At 32.8% G+C, this 12,289-nt stretch overlaps 2 protein-coding genes across 4 annotated transcripts; both read right to left on the minus strand.

Moving 5' to 3' along the window:
* Positions 1 to 3,882: 3,882 nt before the first annotated feature.
* Positions 3,883 to 9,133, minus strand: LOC106105635 (juvenile hormone esterase-like). 3 transcript variants are annotated; one of them, XM_013286059.1, is made up of 3 exons: positions 5,688 to 6,116; positions 4,278 to 5,527; positions 3,883 to 4,124 (listed from the first exon to the last, which is right to left on the minus strand). In XM_013286059.1, exons 1-3 carry the CDS (start codon positions 5,877 to 5,879, stop codon positions 3,929 to 3,931), a joined length of 1,638 nt encoding a protein of 545 aa, XP_013141513.1. In that variant the 5' UTR covers positions 5,880 to 6,116; the 3' UTR covers positions 3,883 to 3,928. The 3 variants fall into 3 exon arrangements, with proteins under 3 accessions (XP_013141513.1, XP_013141512.1, XP_013141514.1); XM_013286058.1 differs by lacking the exons at positions 4,278 to 5,527; positions 5,688 to 6,116 and adding exons at positions 7,419 to 8,671; positions 8,859 to 9,133 and having other exon boundaries at positions 3,897 to 4,124; XM_013286060.1 differs by lacking the exons at positions 3,883 to 4,124; positions 4,278 to 5,527; positions 5,688 to 6,116 and adding exons at positions 6,475 to 7,026; positions 7,419 to 8,671; positions 8,859 to 9,133.
* A 334-nt stretch (positions 9,134 to 9,467) lies between these two features.
* On the minus strand, positions 9,468 to 11,509 carry LOC106105714 (cholinesterase-like). The gene is made up of 3 exons (XM_013286141.1): positions 11,250 to 11,509; positions 9,840 to 11,089; positions 9,468 to 9,704 (listed from the first exon to the last, which is right to left on the minus strand). The coding sequence occupies exons 1-3, from the start codon at positions 11,439 to 11,441 to the stop codon at positions 9,515 to 9,517; spliced, it is 1,632 nt and encodes a 543-aa protein (XP_013141595.1). The 5' UTR covers positions 11,442 to 11,509; the 3' UTR covers positions 9,468 to 9,514.
* Between the last annotated feature and the right edge of the window lie 780 nt (positions 11,510 to 12,289).

Consider the following 12,289-nt stretch of genomic DNA (forward strand, 5'->3'; position numbering starts at 1 on the left):
ATTAATTTAATTTTTTACTAGCTGTTCTAATCGTAGTGTAGCTGTTTAGTCATTTACGTAATTATATATTCCTATAAAGGTTTTTAAATGAAAATAGCCGTGATAAATGTTGACGACCAAAACGACCTTGTCGCACTATAACTGCGTACCGAAGGGCAATACTTCTCTGCAAGAATGGTTATTGTTAACTTTTTAAAAAGAAACTACTTGAATAAGTAAAACAACAAAATACTTTCGTAATTAGAGTCTGGATTTGTTTCGCTGCTAGCCATAGCGGGCAAGTAATATCGTTTTAATTAGCTTCAGTCAAATATTTGTTGAGCACTCTCACGTAGTGATTGCGGAGCGAGCTTCAGACTTCAGCCGCAACAATCGCTGGAGCGCTGGAGTGCTGGAGATCAAAATATTAACCAGTTTAGTATTTTAACTTTTAAACGCGTTGAGAACTTCCATCATTATCTGTGTCTTGTTTGTGTGTTAAGTGATGTTTCTATGTTGATTGAAGCTGACAACAAACCTTTAGTTGTAACGTCGTACAACGTGCTTTAACCTTTTTACGAATGTAATGTTTATTAAATTATTCATTATGTTTGTAATGAAGATTAAAAATTACTCTATCACATTTGGAGGAGGTCTAATATAGTCCGTTTCCTTTCCCACGATTTTCTTATACGGAAAGGTTGGGAAGGGAAAGTGGATTTGTCAGTGGAGGTGACGCATAGGAAGAGGAAATATTCTCTTTAGGTACATCGCCTCCGGCGTTGATGAAGGATAGGCAATGCATCTGCAATTGCGGATGTATATGACCAGCGGTCGCGAACTCTGGTGACCGCTTGCTCGTTTGCCACCTTATATTATAAAAAAATACAGCAAGGCAATTATGATAAGTCCAGATTTTATCGGTCTTAGATGATAATGTATCTGGCAATCAAGAATGTAATTGAAATGCTTTGTCGCTTTCACTGAGAATAAAGAAATAAACAAATCGTCTTTACGAATATGATAAAAAATCTACTTTAGATACCATGACGTGATAATTGCCATTTACGTAATAAAACAAAAAATTATCAAAGAAAATGATTTGATGATACCCCCAATCAAGAATATCAATCATACTTATCTTATTAATAATCTTAATTATTTTAATGATTTATGAAAAAAAATGATTTTCAAGCTGTTAATAGGTTTTGTCAACTTATCTCTAAAATAAGCCGTTTTTATGTCAACAAGATTATAATTATATCGGTACTTTATTAGTTTAAAAGATTTTATTGTCTTCATTACTAATATTATAAAGAGGAAAGATTTTTAATTATGAATTTTTGTATGTATTGAAAGAACTCAAAAACTAGATCGTTTTCAAAAATTCTTGCAACAATAAAATGCTATATTATCAATGAATAACAGCTATGCTGTTACTATTTTATAAATTTCACGCGGGCGTAGTCGCGGGCAACAGCTAGTCTATACTTATTATAATAAAGCGTAAACACACACTTCTTTGTTGTCTAAGATGTCAGCAATTACAGCATATTTTTAAATAATCGTTTTTTTTTCTTAATAAAAAGCCATACACTTGCGTCACGTTTTAGGCTATCTATTTTAACGCCATTAAACTTGGGAGGTAAATATTTTGGATTAAAATCCTAATGTGGGAAAGAGACCATAAGTTGCTGCCAATATCAAGAAAGCAAGGTTGTCATGTTGTCATGTCATTTTGACATTTGAAATTGATAATTTGACAAATGTAAACAATAAAATCAAATTTTCATAATTTCATGCGGGTGAAGTCACACGGGAACAGCTAGTGTAAAATAAATTATTATCGACTTACGTTATTGCGCTAACCCTATGGGCGTAGGATAACTGGGAGATGACGAGACAAATCTCTTCTAAAGTCTACTGGTATATACTATATTGAATAGAACTACGCAGTTAGTGCCAGATTAGTGCTTCATGTATCGCGTACTCATGTCCCTTTAGTTATTTTATCTGAGATTTTCCGAATATTCTAGAACGATTTATAGACTTTTCGCGTCTGTAAAATAAGGATTGAGATCAAGCTTTACGTTTTACATTTCGCAACGTCAAATGTAGATAAAAAGATGCCGCAAAAAGTAAAAGAATGGTTGTAGACGTCAGCTAAATTAATTACGTTCACCGTTTCGGTCCATTCATTCATCTTTAACTGTTAGACGTTCATATATCAACGAAAAATCATACGTTTAAAACATGTTTCAGAACTGCAAAAGTAATGGAACAAACTAAAGCCCCATTTTAGTGGCATAATTGTTTTATCTGTGGAAACCTAATCCGGAGAATTGAAGTGAGGAGAAAAAAAAGGCCTCCAAAGCCTTTTTTTGTAGGAAGTATCTTTAATATGTGTCCAATACAAATCTTCGTTTGTTGTTTAAGCTTGGGGCATTTGTACTGCTATTGGTTATACAGTTCATGCTTTTAATATAAATGACTGATACCCTCCACACTAATGCAATGGCTAGCATTCCACAGTCGTGTGGTTTCGTCAGTATTTCTAAAGCAGATTTAGGGTCATTCAAGAAGCAAGGGTACCTTCTCAAAGGTCGGCAACGTCTTGCGGATGTCTATTAGCGTCGTTAATTTTCTTGTTCAAGTCACTTTCATATAAAAACACTTGTTAAATAACTATTTTATTAAGTTGTATTTATGTATCATTAACCTAAAGATGCTATTACGCTTTACAATTTAATTACGTTTAATATTTTAGAAGATACTTTCGTTTTTATGACTGTTTCTTATGGTAAACGAGATGAGCGTTCATTAATTTTACCCTTTGTTCCCTTTATTGTAGAATATATTAACGTTTAATTTCGAAATGATAATCATTTGCATCGTAAAGTAAAATTATTTCAAAACACCTGGAATGGTTCCGGTCAAATAAACTTAATTTACAAATTTAGTAAGACCTTATTATATTTGTATACTAGATCTAGGGCAAAGTTTGATAAGGTAATTTTTTTATGACTGAATGGCCACTGTTTGCCTTGAAGAGGCACTTACAGATACACCGGGCTTGAGGTGGCCGAGCACAGATGGTGCTTAGCCTAAACCTCGTTTATGAGTAACTAAACTCGAGGGCTTCCACGGGAGCCTCGGCACGAGCCGTTACTTTGTTGTTATTTCGGGATTGGGAGGCCACCGAGCTCTTAGATTGCTTCGGTGGGCGCTCCTTGGAGTGACACAAAACTTGGGGCACAAAAGGCACAAAATTCTACCATTATTATAATAATTATTTTTTTAAAGTGAAAAACATTAATAATAATAATATAAAATTTTATATTTACCCCTTGTAAATATAAAATTTTCTCTACGAATTAATTTAATTAGGTATAGTTATAATTAAAGTACTACTTTTCCAATACTTACATTTAAGCGATATGGAATTCCATCTCTTTTACAAATAATATGTAAAGGACTGTTTTCGCTCAATTAACTCTTGGCCAGTAAAGTCGTGTGGATTATTAATGCTCTGCGGTTTTTGACATTTTTCTGTTAACTTAATACGATTAATTTTTCGCTAAGCAGCAAGTTTTACTTCTAGTTTAGTTATTTGTAAGTTTAGGTTTATTATTAAAATTGCTATTAAAATTAATTACTAGCTATGACTACAAAACCAGAATATAGATAACTATCTCTGTGTAAACCTTGTGGTAAGAAAACAATGGCCAGTAATATCAACTGGAAATTAAGAATATTCTTATATCCCATCAACTATCATCCTCTTATATGGTGATTAAGAAAACGAGCAAATGACAGCTGCATCCAGTTTCACTTTATTGATGAATACATAACAATAGTAAACCAATAATATAATAGTCGATTTTCATTGTATAATTATGATGACACTAAATTTAAATAAATAAATAGATTATCTTCCACAAATGACATATCAGTTATTCCTACTTCTATATCCTTTTTGCAACTTGTAGTTGTGCCTATAAAATAAATCCCAGAATGCCATTCTCTTGTTGAAAGGTCGTTTCTTCAATGTCAGCTCTGAATCTATTTCAAGGTAGTGCAGTAAATTATCTTCCACCGGCTTCCAGTCGACAGGTAATAAGTCTGAAATCTCAGGCATTGGTTTGCTGAAACAAATTTATTATCTTAACATTGGTTTGAATTATTATTTTTAATTGTAGAAAGAGCTGGATTGCGTAAAAAGGTTACTAATAAAGGAGTGATGACTGAGATGACGGAAATTCAATTAAAATATTTTTTTTTCTTGATTGTACACATACCTGTATTTGACAAAGTTAGCCCAAAGTGTAGTCATTCTATCAATAACCAGCTGGTCTTCGTGTGATGGTTCATCCTTCATGTAAGATATATCAAACAAGTATCCAATCTCATCAGCATGAGCTGCTCCTCCAATCGTAATATTTACCCTTTTCTTGACAAAATTTCTGTCACCATTGTAAGAAAATACATAATAAAATATATCTCCTGCATCATTTTCTTTATATTTTTCAATACTTCTTAAAGTTGGATGGACATAAGTAAAATCTGAATCGAAATCTATAATATTAAATTGTTCCTTTATCGTAATATTCTCATCGCCTATGTAAAAATGTCTAAAATATTTAACCATATCTGCCAGTTCAATCGAAGTAAAATTGAAAGCGTTAGATAACTTATCATAAAATATATTCAAGTTTTCGTAATAATCTGGATTTTTATTGACGTGGAGTACTAGCCTCTCATCATCAGTATGGCCAATTAATATCGCAACGTCTTTAGCTTTAGGTATGTCCAGATTAAAAGGATAATCTGATATGAACTTTTCCACGTCGTCGAAATCGTTTTCCACACAAGGCAAGTACCTTGGCACCTGTCTCATAGCAAGTATAACTGAACTAGTGCTCTGTTTACCAAGAAAAGAGAGTGCTTCATTCAAATCTGTCGTTTCAAAACCTAATTTTGCCGCTAAATTGATAGTACGAGTTTCCTCCGGCTCACCAATAAGTGAAGGTAAAAATGACGTACCACTTTGTATTATTAGATTATTGAATAATTTTTCTTGTTTGGAAAATAAATGATAATCTACAGAGATCCCACCCGCACTTTCTCCAAATAATGTAACCTTATCCGAGTTGCCTCCGAAAGAACCGATATTGTCTTTTATCCATCTCAGTGCTAAAAGCTGGTCCTTGAATCCTTGGTTTCCTGGTACCTTCGGGTCATTGAGGCACATAAATCCATAGGGTCCGACGCGATAATTTACAGTAACCAAAATGATATCATGCCTTACAAAGTATTTCGGTCCATACAGAAATCTACCGGCAAATCCTATTTGAAATCCTCCACCGTATATCCACACAAGAACTGGTAATGGAGCGTTTGTCTTAGCGCTATTTGGTACGTAAATGTTTAAGTGAAGACAATCGAGAGAACCAACAATTGTGTTGTTAAATTCTTCTGTTTGTGGACAAATAGCTGAGTCATCGTTGGCATCAAACACTCCGTCAAAATGTCCATATGGTATAGATGGCTGTAAATTTAGAATGTCTTTATTACAACTTTTGATATAGTGATATTGAACTTTGATTTCAGCATATTTTAATTAAACGGAAACGAAAAAAGGCTAAGACACTTAATGTAATAAACTCGGTCCTATAATAATTTAAATCAAGTAGTTGGCAAATACTTACTCCAAAAGGATTATTTTCTTCAACTTTACCAAATGGTATTCCTAAAAACATGGAATATTCACCATCCTCTGCTTTTAATCCCCGAATTAAACCAACCTTTGTGTTGACTAGAGTATCCAAACTTTTACTGTGACATTTACTGAATAATGTTAGATAGATAAATATCACAATAAATTGTATTTTTAAAAACATATTTAGTTTTTTAGCCTTATCGTTAAAGCACTGATTGATGAGAGGATCTTGTTAGCAACTACTGTCGTGTTTGAAGACACGCCGAGCAATGATCGTTTATAAAAAAGACAATTCTATTCCTAAATTTCTTTGCAGATAATCATAAAAGTATGATGCAATAAATCAACAAAACAATATCTAATCTTATATCAGAGCTAATTAAATGTGTATAATTACTTACCATAACTAATGATATGAAATAGGATATTAAATAATAATCAAAATACTAAGTGGATTTAACTACAGAATCATTAAAATTTACCTTATAGTGACTTCTAATTTTCGAACGACGTTCACTTTAGTGGAGAGTAAACGTTTTAAAGACGACATAAAATTTCAACGAAATAAAAATAGTAAGTACTATATAATCGAAGTTTGTAATGCTGAGTAAAAAATCATGTTACTACGATATAAAATTTTTAAACATTTGTAAAGAGGCCAAAGGCAAATTAATTTGTTTAATTAACGTTTGTGTTTAATATTGTAATGCACACGATAAAGTTAATTAGTAATTCAAAAAACTAAAAACCAATGAGGTTGATTGTCTGTATTGTATTTAAAATATTTTATTTTACGCTTGAAACATAAGAATTCACAATCCAACATGCATATTTATACCTTTTTGATATAGCCATCTGAACATAATCCTAATTTAATTAGACAATTATTGTGATTATTCTACAAATAAAAAAAGCTTGATATTTGTTGACTAAAAGCATCTTTGGGATATAGATTTTTAAACATTGTAACGATGAGCAGATTCTCTAATATATTTTTTTAATTTAGTATTATATAATAATCAAACGTATGGACAAAGGTAAATTAAATAATAAAATTCAAGACTCTCCCGTTAAGTTGCACAATACAAATCTAACTTTAAATCTTTTATTTTTTTTTGTGTAATTTATTGCTTTAATTAGTTTATTTTCGATACCCTTTCTGGAAGCTATAATTGTGTTTATAAAATAGGTCCCATAGAGCCATTCTTTCTTTAAATGGTCTTTTCTTCAGCGTCAGTTCAGCATTTATATCAAGATAATATAATTTATCATTCTCCACTGGCTTCCACTCGATAGGTAATAAATCGGAAGATTCAGGCGTTGGGTTGCTAAAACAAATAAAGCTTCAATCCGCAAATCGTTTTGGAATCAAAGTATTGATGACAAGTAAACCAATAAATTATGTTATGTTTTATATATATCTCAAAACCCACTTTCAGATTATCACTAAGAGACAAGAGAGAATTCCTAAGAGCGTGCGCACATTTTTCACTAATCTATCGCACAACTTTTTAATCGTGCTTTGATTCCTATAATCTTACATGGAGGTGGGAATACTACTTGATTTTTAATTTTGCAACGAAATAGTTGAATAGGCTACGAAACAATCGACAGTCGATAATCGCGCAACATTCGCGCGACAGTTTAGTCAAAGATGTGCACCCTCTCTTAATGACAATAACTATAAGTTACCTGTTTAACTTGTAATGTTTCCACATACCTGTATTTGACAAAGTTAGCCCAAAGTGTAGTCATTCTGTCAATGACCAGTTGGTCTTCATGCGAAGGTTCATCCTTCATGTAAGATATATCAAACAAATATCCAATCTCATCAGCGTGAGCTGCTCCTCCGAATGTTACGTTTAAGCGTTTCTTGACGAAATTTCTTCCTCCATTGTAAGAAAACATATAATAAAATATGTCACCAGCATTATTATCCGTATATTGTTTGATACTTCTTTGTGTCGGATGAATATAGGTAAAATCTGAATCAAAATCTATTAGATCAGATTGTACTTGTTCACTAATTTCCTCATCGCCTATGTAAAAATGTTTAAAGTTATTTATTACATTAGTTAGTTCCGTGGAATTCAAATTAAAAGCGTCATTGAATTTATCATGAAATATATCAACATGTTCAAAATAGTCTATATTCTCTTCCATAATATAATATGGTAGTTTTTCGTCACTATTATGACCAATTAATATTGCTACGTTTTTAACTTTGGGAATGTCTAAGTTAAAAGTATAATCAAATATAAACTTATCCACATTTTCATAATCATTTTCTACACAAGGCAAAAATCTGTCTGTTCCTTGCATAGCAGCTATAACAGAATTTGGACTTTGGTTAGCAAGAAAAGCGAGTGCTTCGTTTAGGTCATCACTTTCAAAGCCGAGTTTTGCAGCTAAATTAAAAGTACGTGTTGATTCTGGTTCACCGATGAGCGAAGGTAACAATGATGTACCACTTTGTATTATCAGATTATTAAATAGTTTTTCTTGCCGAGATAATAAATGATAATCTACTGAAATTCCACCAGCACTTTCTCCGAATAATGTAATCTTATTAGAGTTACCTCCAAATGAACCAATATTATCTTTTATCCATCTCAGTGCCAAGAGCTGGTCCTTGAAACCTTGATTACCTGGTACTTTTGGATCATTGAGACACATGAATCCGTAGGGTCCGACACGATAATTAACAGTAACCAAAATTATATCATGTCTAACAAAGTATTTCGGTCCGTACAAAAATCTACCAGCAAATCCTATTTGAAATCCTCCGCCATATATCCATACAAGGACTGGAACCGGAGATTTTGTACTAGCGACGTCAGGCACGTAAATGTTAAGATGGAGACAATCAAGTGTGCCAGTGTTTGTTTTGTTGAATTCTTCAATTTGAGGACAAATGGCAGAATCATCGTATGCTTCAAATATTTCTTCAAAAGTTTCTTGTGGCAAAGAAGGCTAGAAAATTTTCATAACAATATTAAACTTTAGATAATATTCAATGCATCACCACAACTATATCATCATCATCGACTCACTAAACTACTGCGAAGCCTACCCTTATGGATACGATATCTGCACAGTTATGTTAGTTATATATTTTTTTTATTAAAACATTACTTTAATTAATTGAATGAATACTTACACCGAAAGGATTACTTTCCTCCACTTTTCCGTACGGTATGCCTAAAAACATTGAATAATCACCATCCTCAGCCTTCAATCCTCTGATCAATCCAACTTTAGTGTCGACTAAAGGATCCACACGACTATCAATACTATGACATTTATTGAAAGATATAATGAGGAGACTTATTAAGAATACCGTTTTAAAGCACATTTTTGTAACTCTGAGATATCTCGTTAGATATTTTTTAACTGAATAAAATTCGCATTGATCTTTTACTTCATTCCGATAAACTCAAGTCTACTACAAGGAAACTACTTCAATGCATAATCTGATACGATATTTATCTCGTATACATCAAGACAATTATCTTATCATAAAATATACGTAAGATGTACGAATGCCAAATTCAAATTTTCCATCTCAATAATCCAAAATAAGTATTAGATTCGCAAAAGCTAGATAAAATATAAAAAAATTGAAAATTAAAAAAGAACTGCTTTCAAGAAACTCCTACAGAATGATACTACGGTACGGTATAAATACGGTTACGTCACGGAGTACATCATCATCAATATCACGATATCAATAGGCGAGGTATCCAATAATACACATCCGAGCATTTAAATATGATTTATTGTAAATACACATAGACACATTTTCTTTTGACCTTCTTAAGACTTGCGGTAACCTTTCTGAAGTTCTCTATTATGCTTGAAAAACAGATCCCAAAAGGCCATTCTTTTACTAAATGGTCTACTACCCAGACTGACTTCGGAATCCAATTTGTAGTAATATAATTTTTCTTCTGTTATCGGTTCCCATTTGATCGGTAATAAGTCAGTCACAGTCGGTGTGGGGTCGCTGTAAAAATGATCGATTAAAAACATGTCTACATTAAGTTATGTGCACTATAAAAAATTAAAAAAACAGTATGAGTATACTCAACATTGTATTTAATTATAACTACCATACGCTGTAAAATGTTATAAAACTCACCCGAATTTCGCAAAGTTTGTCCAAAGAGTTGTAATTCGATCAATCATTATTTGATCTTCTACTGTTATCTCATCATTTATCAAATTCTGTCTTTGGAACAGATAACCAATATCATCGCCATGGCCGGCGCCGCTCATTGTTACATTTCTCTGGAACGACATGTTTCTTCTACCGTTGTAACTAAATAAATAGTGGTAAATCTTTTGAGCTCCATTTAAAATATTTTGGTAAGTCCTTCTGTGAATTGGGTGTAAGTAAGTAAAATCGGAATGAAAATCGGCTATACCTTGAACATTTTCGGTGCTCATTTTCTCATCCCCAATATAGAATTGTCTGACTAAATTCACCATTTCCTTCAAACGCTCATCATCGAAATCGAAGTAACTTTTCAATGTATCTTCAAATATGTTAAGATTTTCAAAATATTCAGTGTCTCTTCCTGCGTGTGCAAAATACAATTCATTGTCAGTATACCCTAACAATATTGGTGTAGTCTTAACTTTTGGCATTTGTTTGTTATTTGTATAATCTGTAACAAACTTTTCAACATTTTCGAAATCATTTTCTACACACGGTCTAAACGTGTAATCAATATCTGAGGCTGCGGCTACTACAATTTGTGGATCGACCGTTGCAAGGAAGGACAAAGCTTCTGGGACATCCTCAGTAACAAATCCGATCTTCTCAGCGAGCATCAGTGGTGCTCTTGTATATACTTCTCCTATAACAGGAGGAGAAATTGAAATACCACTTTGTATTATAACCTTATCAAATAATTTCTCTTGTTCAGATATCAAATGAAAATCTACAGCTCTCCCTCCAGCACTTTGACCGAATAATGTTATTTTATTGGCATCTCCTCCAAACCCTTCGATATTATTTTTCAACCATCGAAGTGCAACTAATAGATCTTTTAGTCCTTGATTTCCTGGAACATCAGGTGTATCCAAGCACATAAACCCATACGCTCCTACGCGATAGTTCACTGTCACAAGGATGACGTCATGCTTGACAAGGAACCGCGGGCCATATAAATCTCTGTTAGCATATCCTCTGTAAAAGCTGCCTCCGTAGAAAAACACAAGTACAGGTACCTTGTTCTTGGAATTCGCGGACTTTGGTACATATACATTCAATTGAAGACAATCCACGACACCAACAGCTGTACCGTTGTCCAATAATTGTGGGCATATCACAGAGTCATGTACGGCATCGAATATACCGTCAAATTTTTGACGTGGTGTAGAAGGCTGGAATAAAAAAAATCGGAAACATTAATAAACTTAAATTTAAAATGAGTGTTTCTGTTTGTGGTTTATCTATTTTAAGTCACTGCATTAATGTAAAATTTTTTACTCGATACGTCGTTTCAAATCTTATTTTATTTTAATTAAAAAAAAAACTACTCACCCCAAAAGGGTTATTTTCATCAACATCAGCGTAAGGAATACCTAAAAACATTGAATAATCTCCATCGTCCGCCTTCAGTCCTCGAATTAAACCAACTTTTGTATCAACTAGAGGATCCACTCTTACAGCACCTTGACTTTTGTTTAATAACATTAAAAAAATAACGGTAGCAAAACATATTTTTAAATACATTTTTTGTGGAACATATGCTGACAGAAATCGCCACAGCTTTACAAATACTATGAACTTGTTTGTCCTACACAAGCAACTATAAAGCTCTTTTTAATCTAATATCTTAGATTAACTCTATTCAAAAACGATATCTTATCGTACATGTTTCATATCAGAACAGTATTACGAGTATATATGACTAGCTGTTCCCTTGCGGCTTCATCCGCATGAAATTGTAAAAACCTATTTAATTTTTTACATGTCAAATTGTCAATCGCAATTGCTTCGTTAATGTTTGTAGTTTATAATTTATGGTCCCTTTTCCACATGTTGTTTGTTTACAAATTTTCTTACGCCTTAAATTCAATAGAGTTAAAATATATAGCCTAGTGCGTGTCGTAAGTGCAGGGCTTTTTATTAAAGAAAGAACTATTTAAAAATATGCTGTGAATATTGACATCCTTCGCCACGAAGTAGTGTGTGCTTACGCTTTATTATATTAGTCTAGATAGATAATATCTTTTGATGTTGATAATTCATCAAAATCTGATAAATACGTAACCTCAATGATCGATTGTTGATTAGCATTAGCATTACAAACAAAATGACAGTAACATTACAATTTCGGCCGAACACTGAAACGACATTTAGAAATGCAACATCATAAATGATAAGGCTACGCTGAAACTCCAGAGTCCGTTAAAATCTTGATGTCCGTCATATTGTAAGCGACGCTAAGTATAGTATTTAAAATTCGTCCCAGTATAGATTAATAAATAATTTGACAAAATACTAACTATACTGGCCGAAAACAGAAACCTTTAAACATTTCGCTACGAAAGCGCCGCTTATAGTCTGGTAGACTTTTT

The sequence above is a fragment of the Papilio polytes genome, unplaced genomic scaffold (assembly GCF_000836215.1).
Source record: "Papilio polytes unplaced genomic scaffold, Ppol_1.0 DF822733.1, whole genome shotgun sequence".
In the NCBI taxonomy this organism is placed as follows: domain Eukaryota; kingdom Metazoa; phylum Arthropoda; class Insecta; order Lepidoptera; family Papilionidae; genus Papilio; species Papilio polytes.

Bases quoted from the DNA above. Each gene is read 5' to 3' on its own strand.
- LOC106105635 (XM_013286058.1), bottom strand. From the start codon at position 9,053: ATGTGCTTTAAAACGGTATTCTTAATAAGTCTCCTCATTATATCTTTC. The intron at 8,672-8,858 runs GTAAGTATTCAT...AAAATTTTCTAG, and splicing joins AGGAAAGTAATCCTTTCGGT to CCTTCTTTGCCACAAGAAAC. The intron at 4,125-7,418 runs GTATGTGGAAAC...AATTTGTTTCAG, and splicing joins GCTAACTTTGTCAAATACAG to CAAACCAATGCCTGAGATTT.
- LOC106105714 (XM_013286141.1), bottom strand. From the start codon at position 11,441: ATGTATTTAAAAATATGTTTTGCTACCGTTATTTTTTTAATGTTATTA. The intron at 11,090-11,249 runs GTGAGTAGTTTT...TTTTTATTCCAG, and splicing joins ATGAAAATAACCCTTTTGGG to CCTTCTACACCACGTCAAAA. The intron at 9,705-9,839 runs GTGAGTTTTATA...TCATTTTTACAG, and splicing joins ACAAACTTTGCGAAATTCGG to CGACCCCACACCGACTGTGA.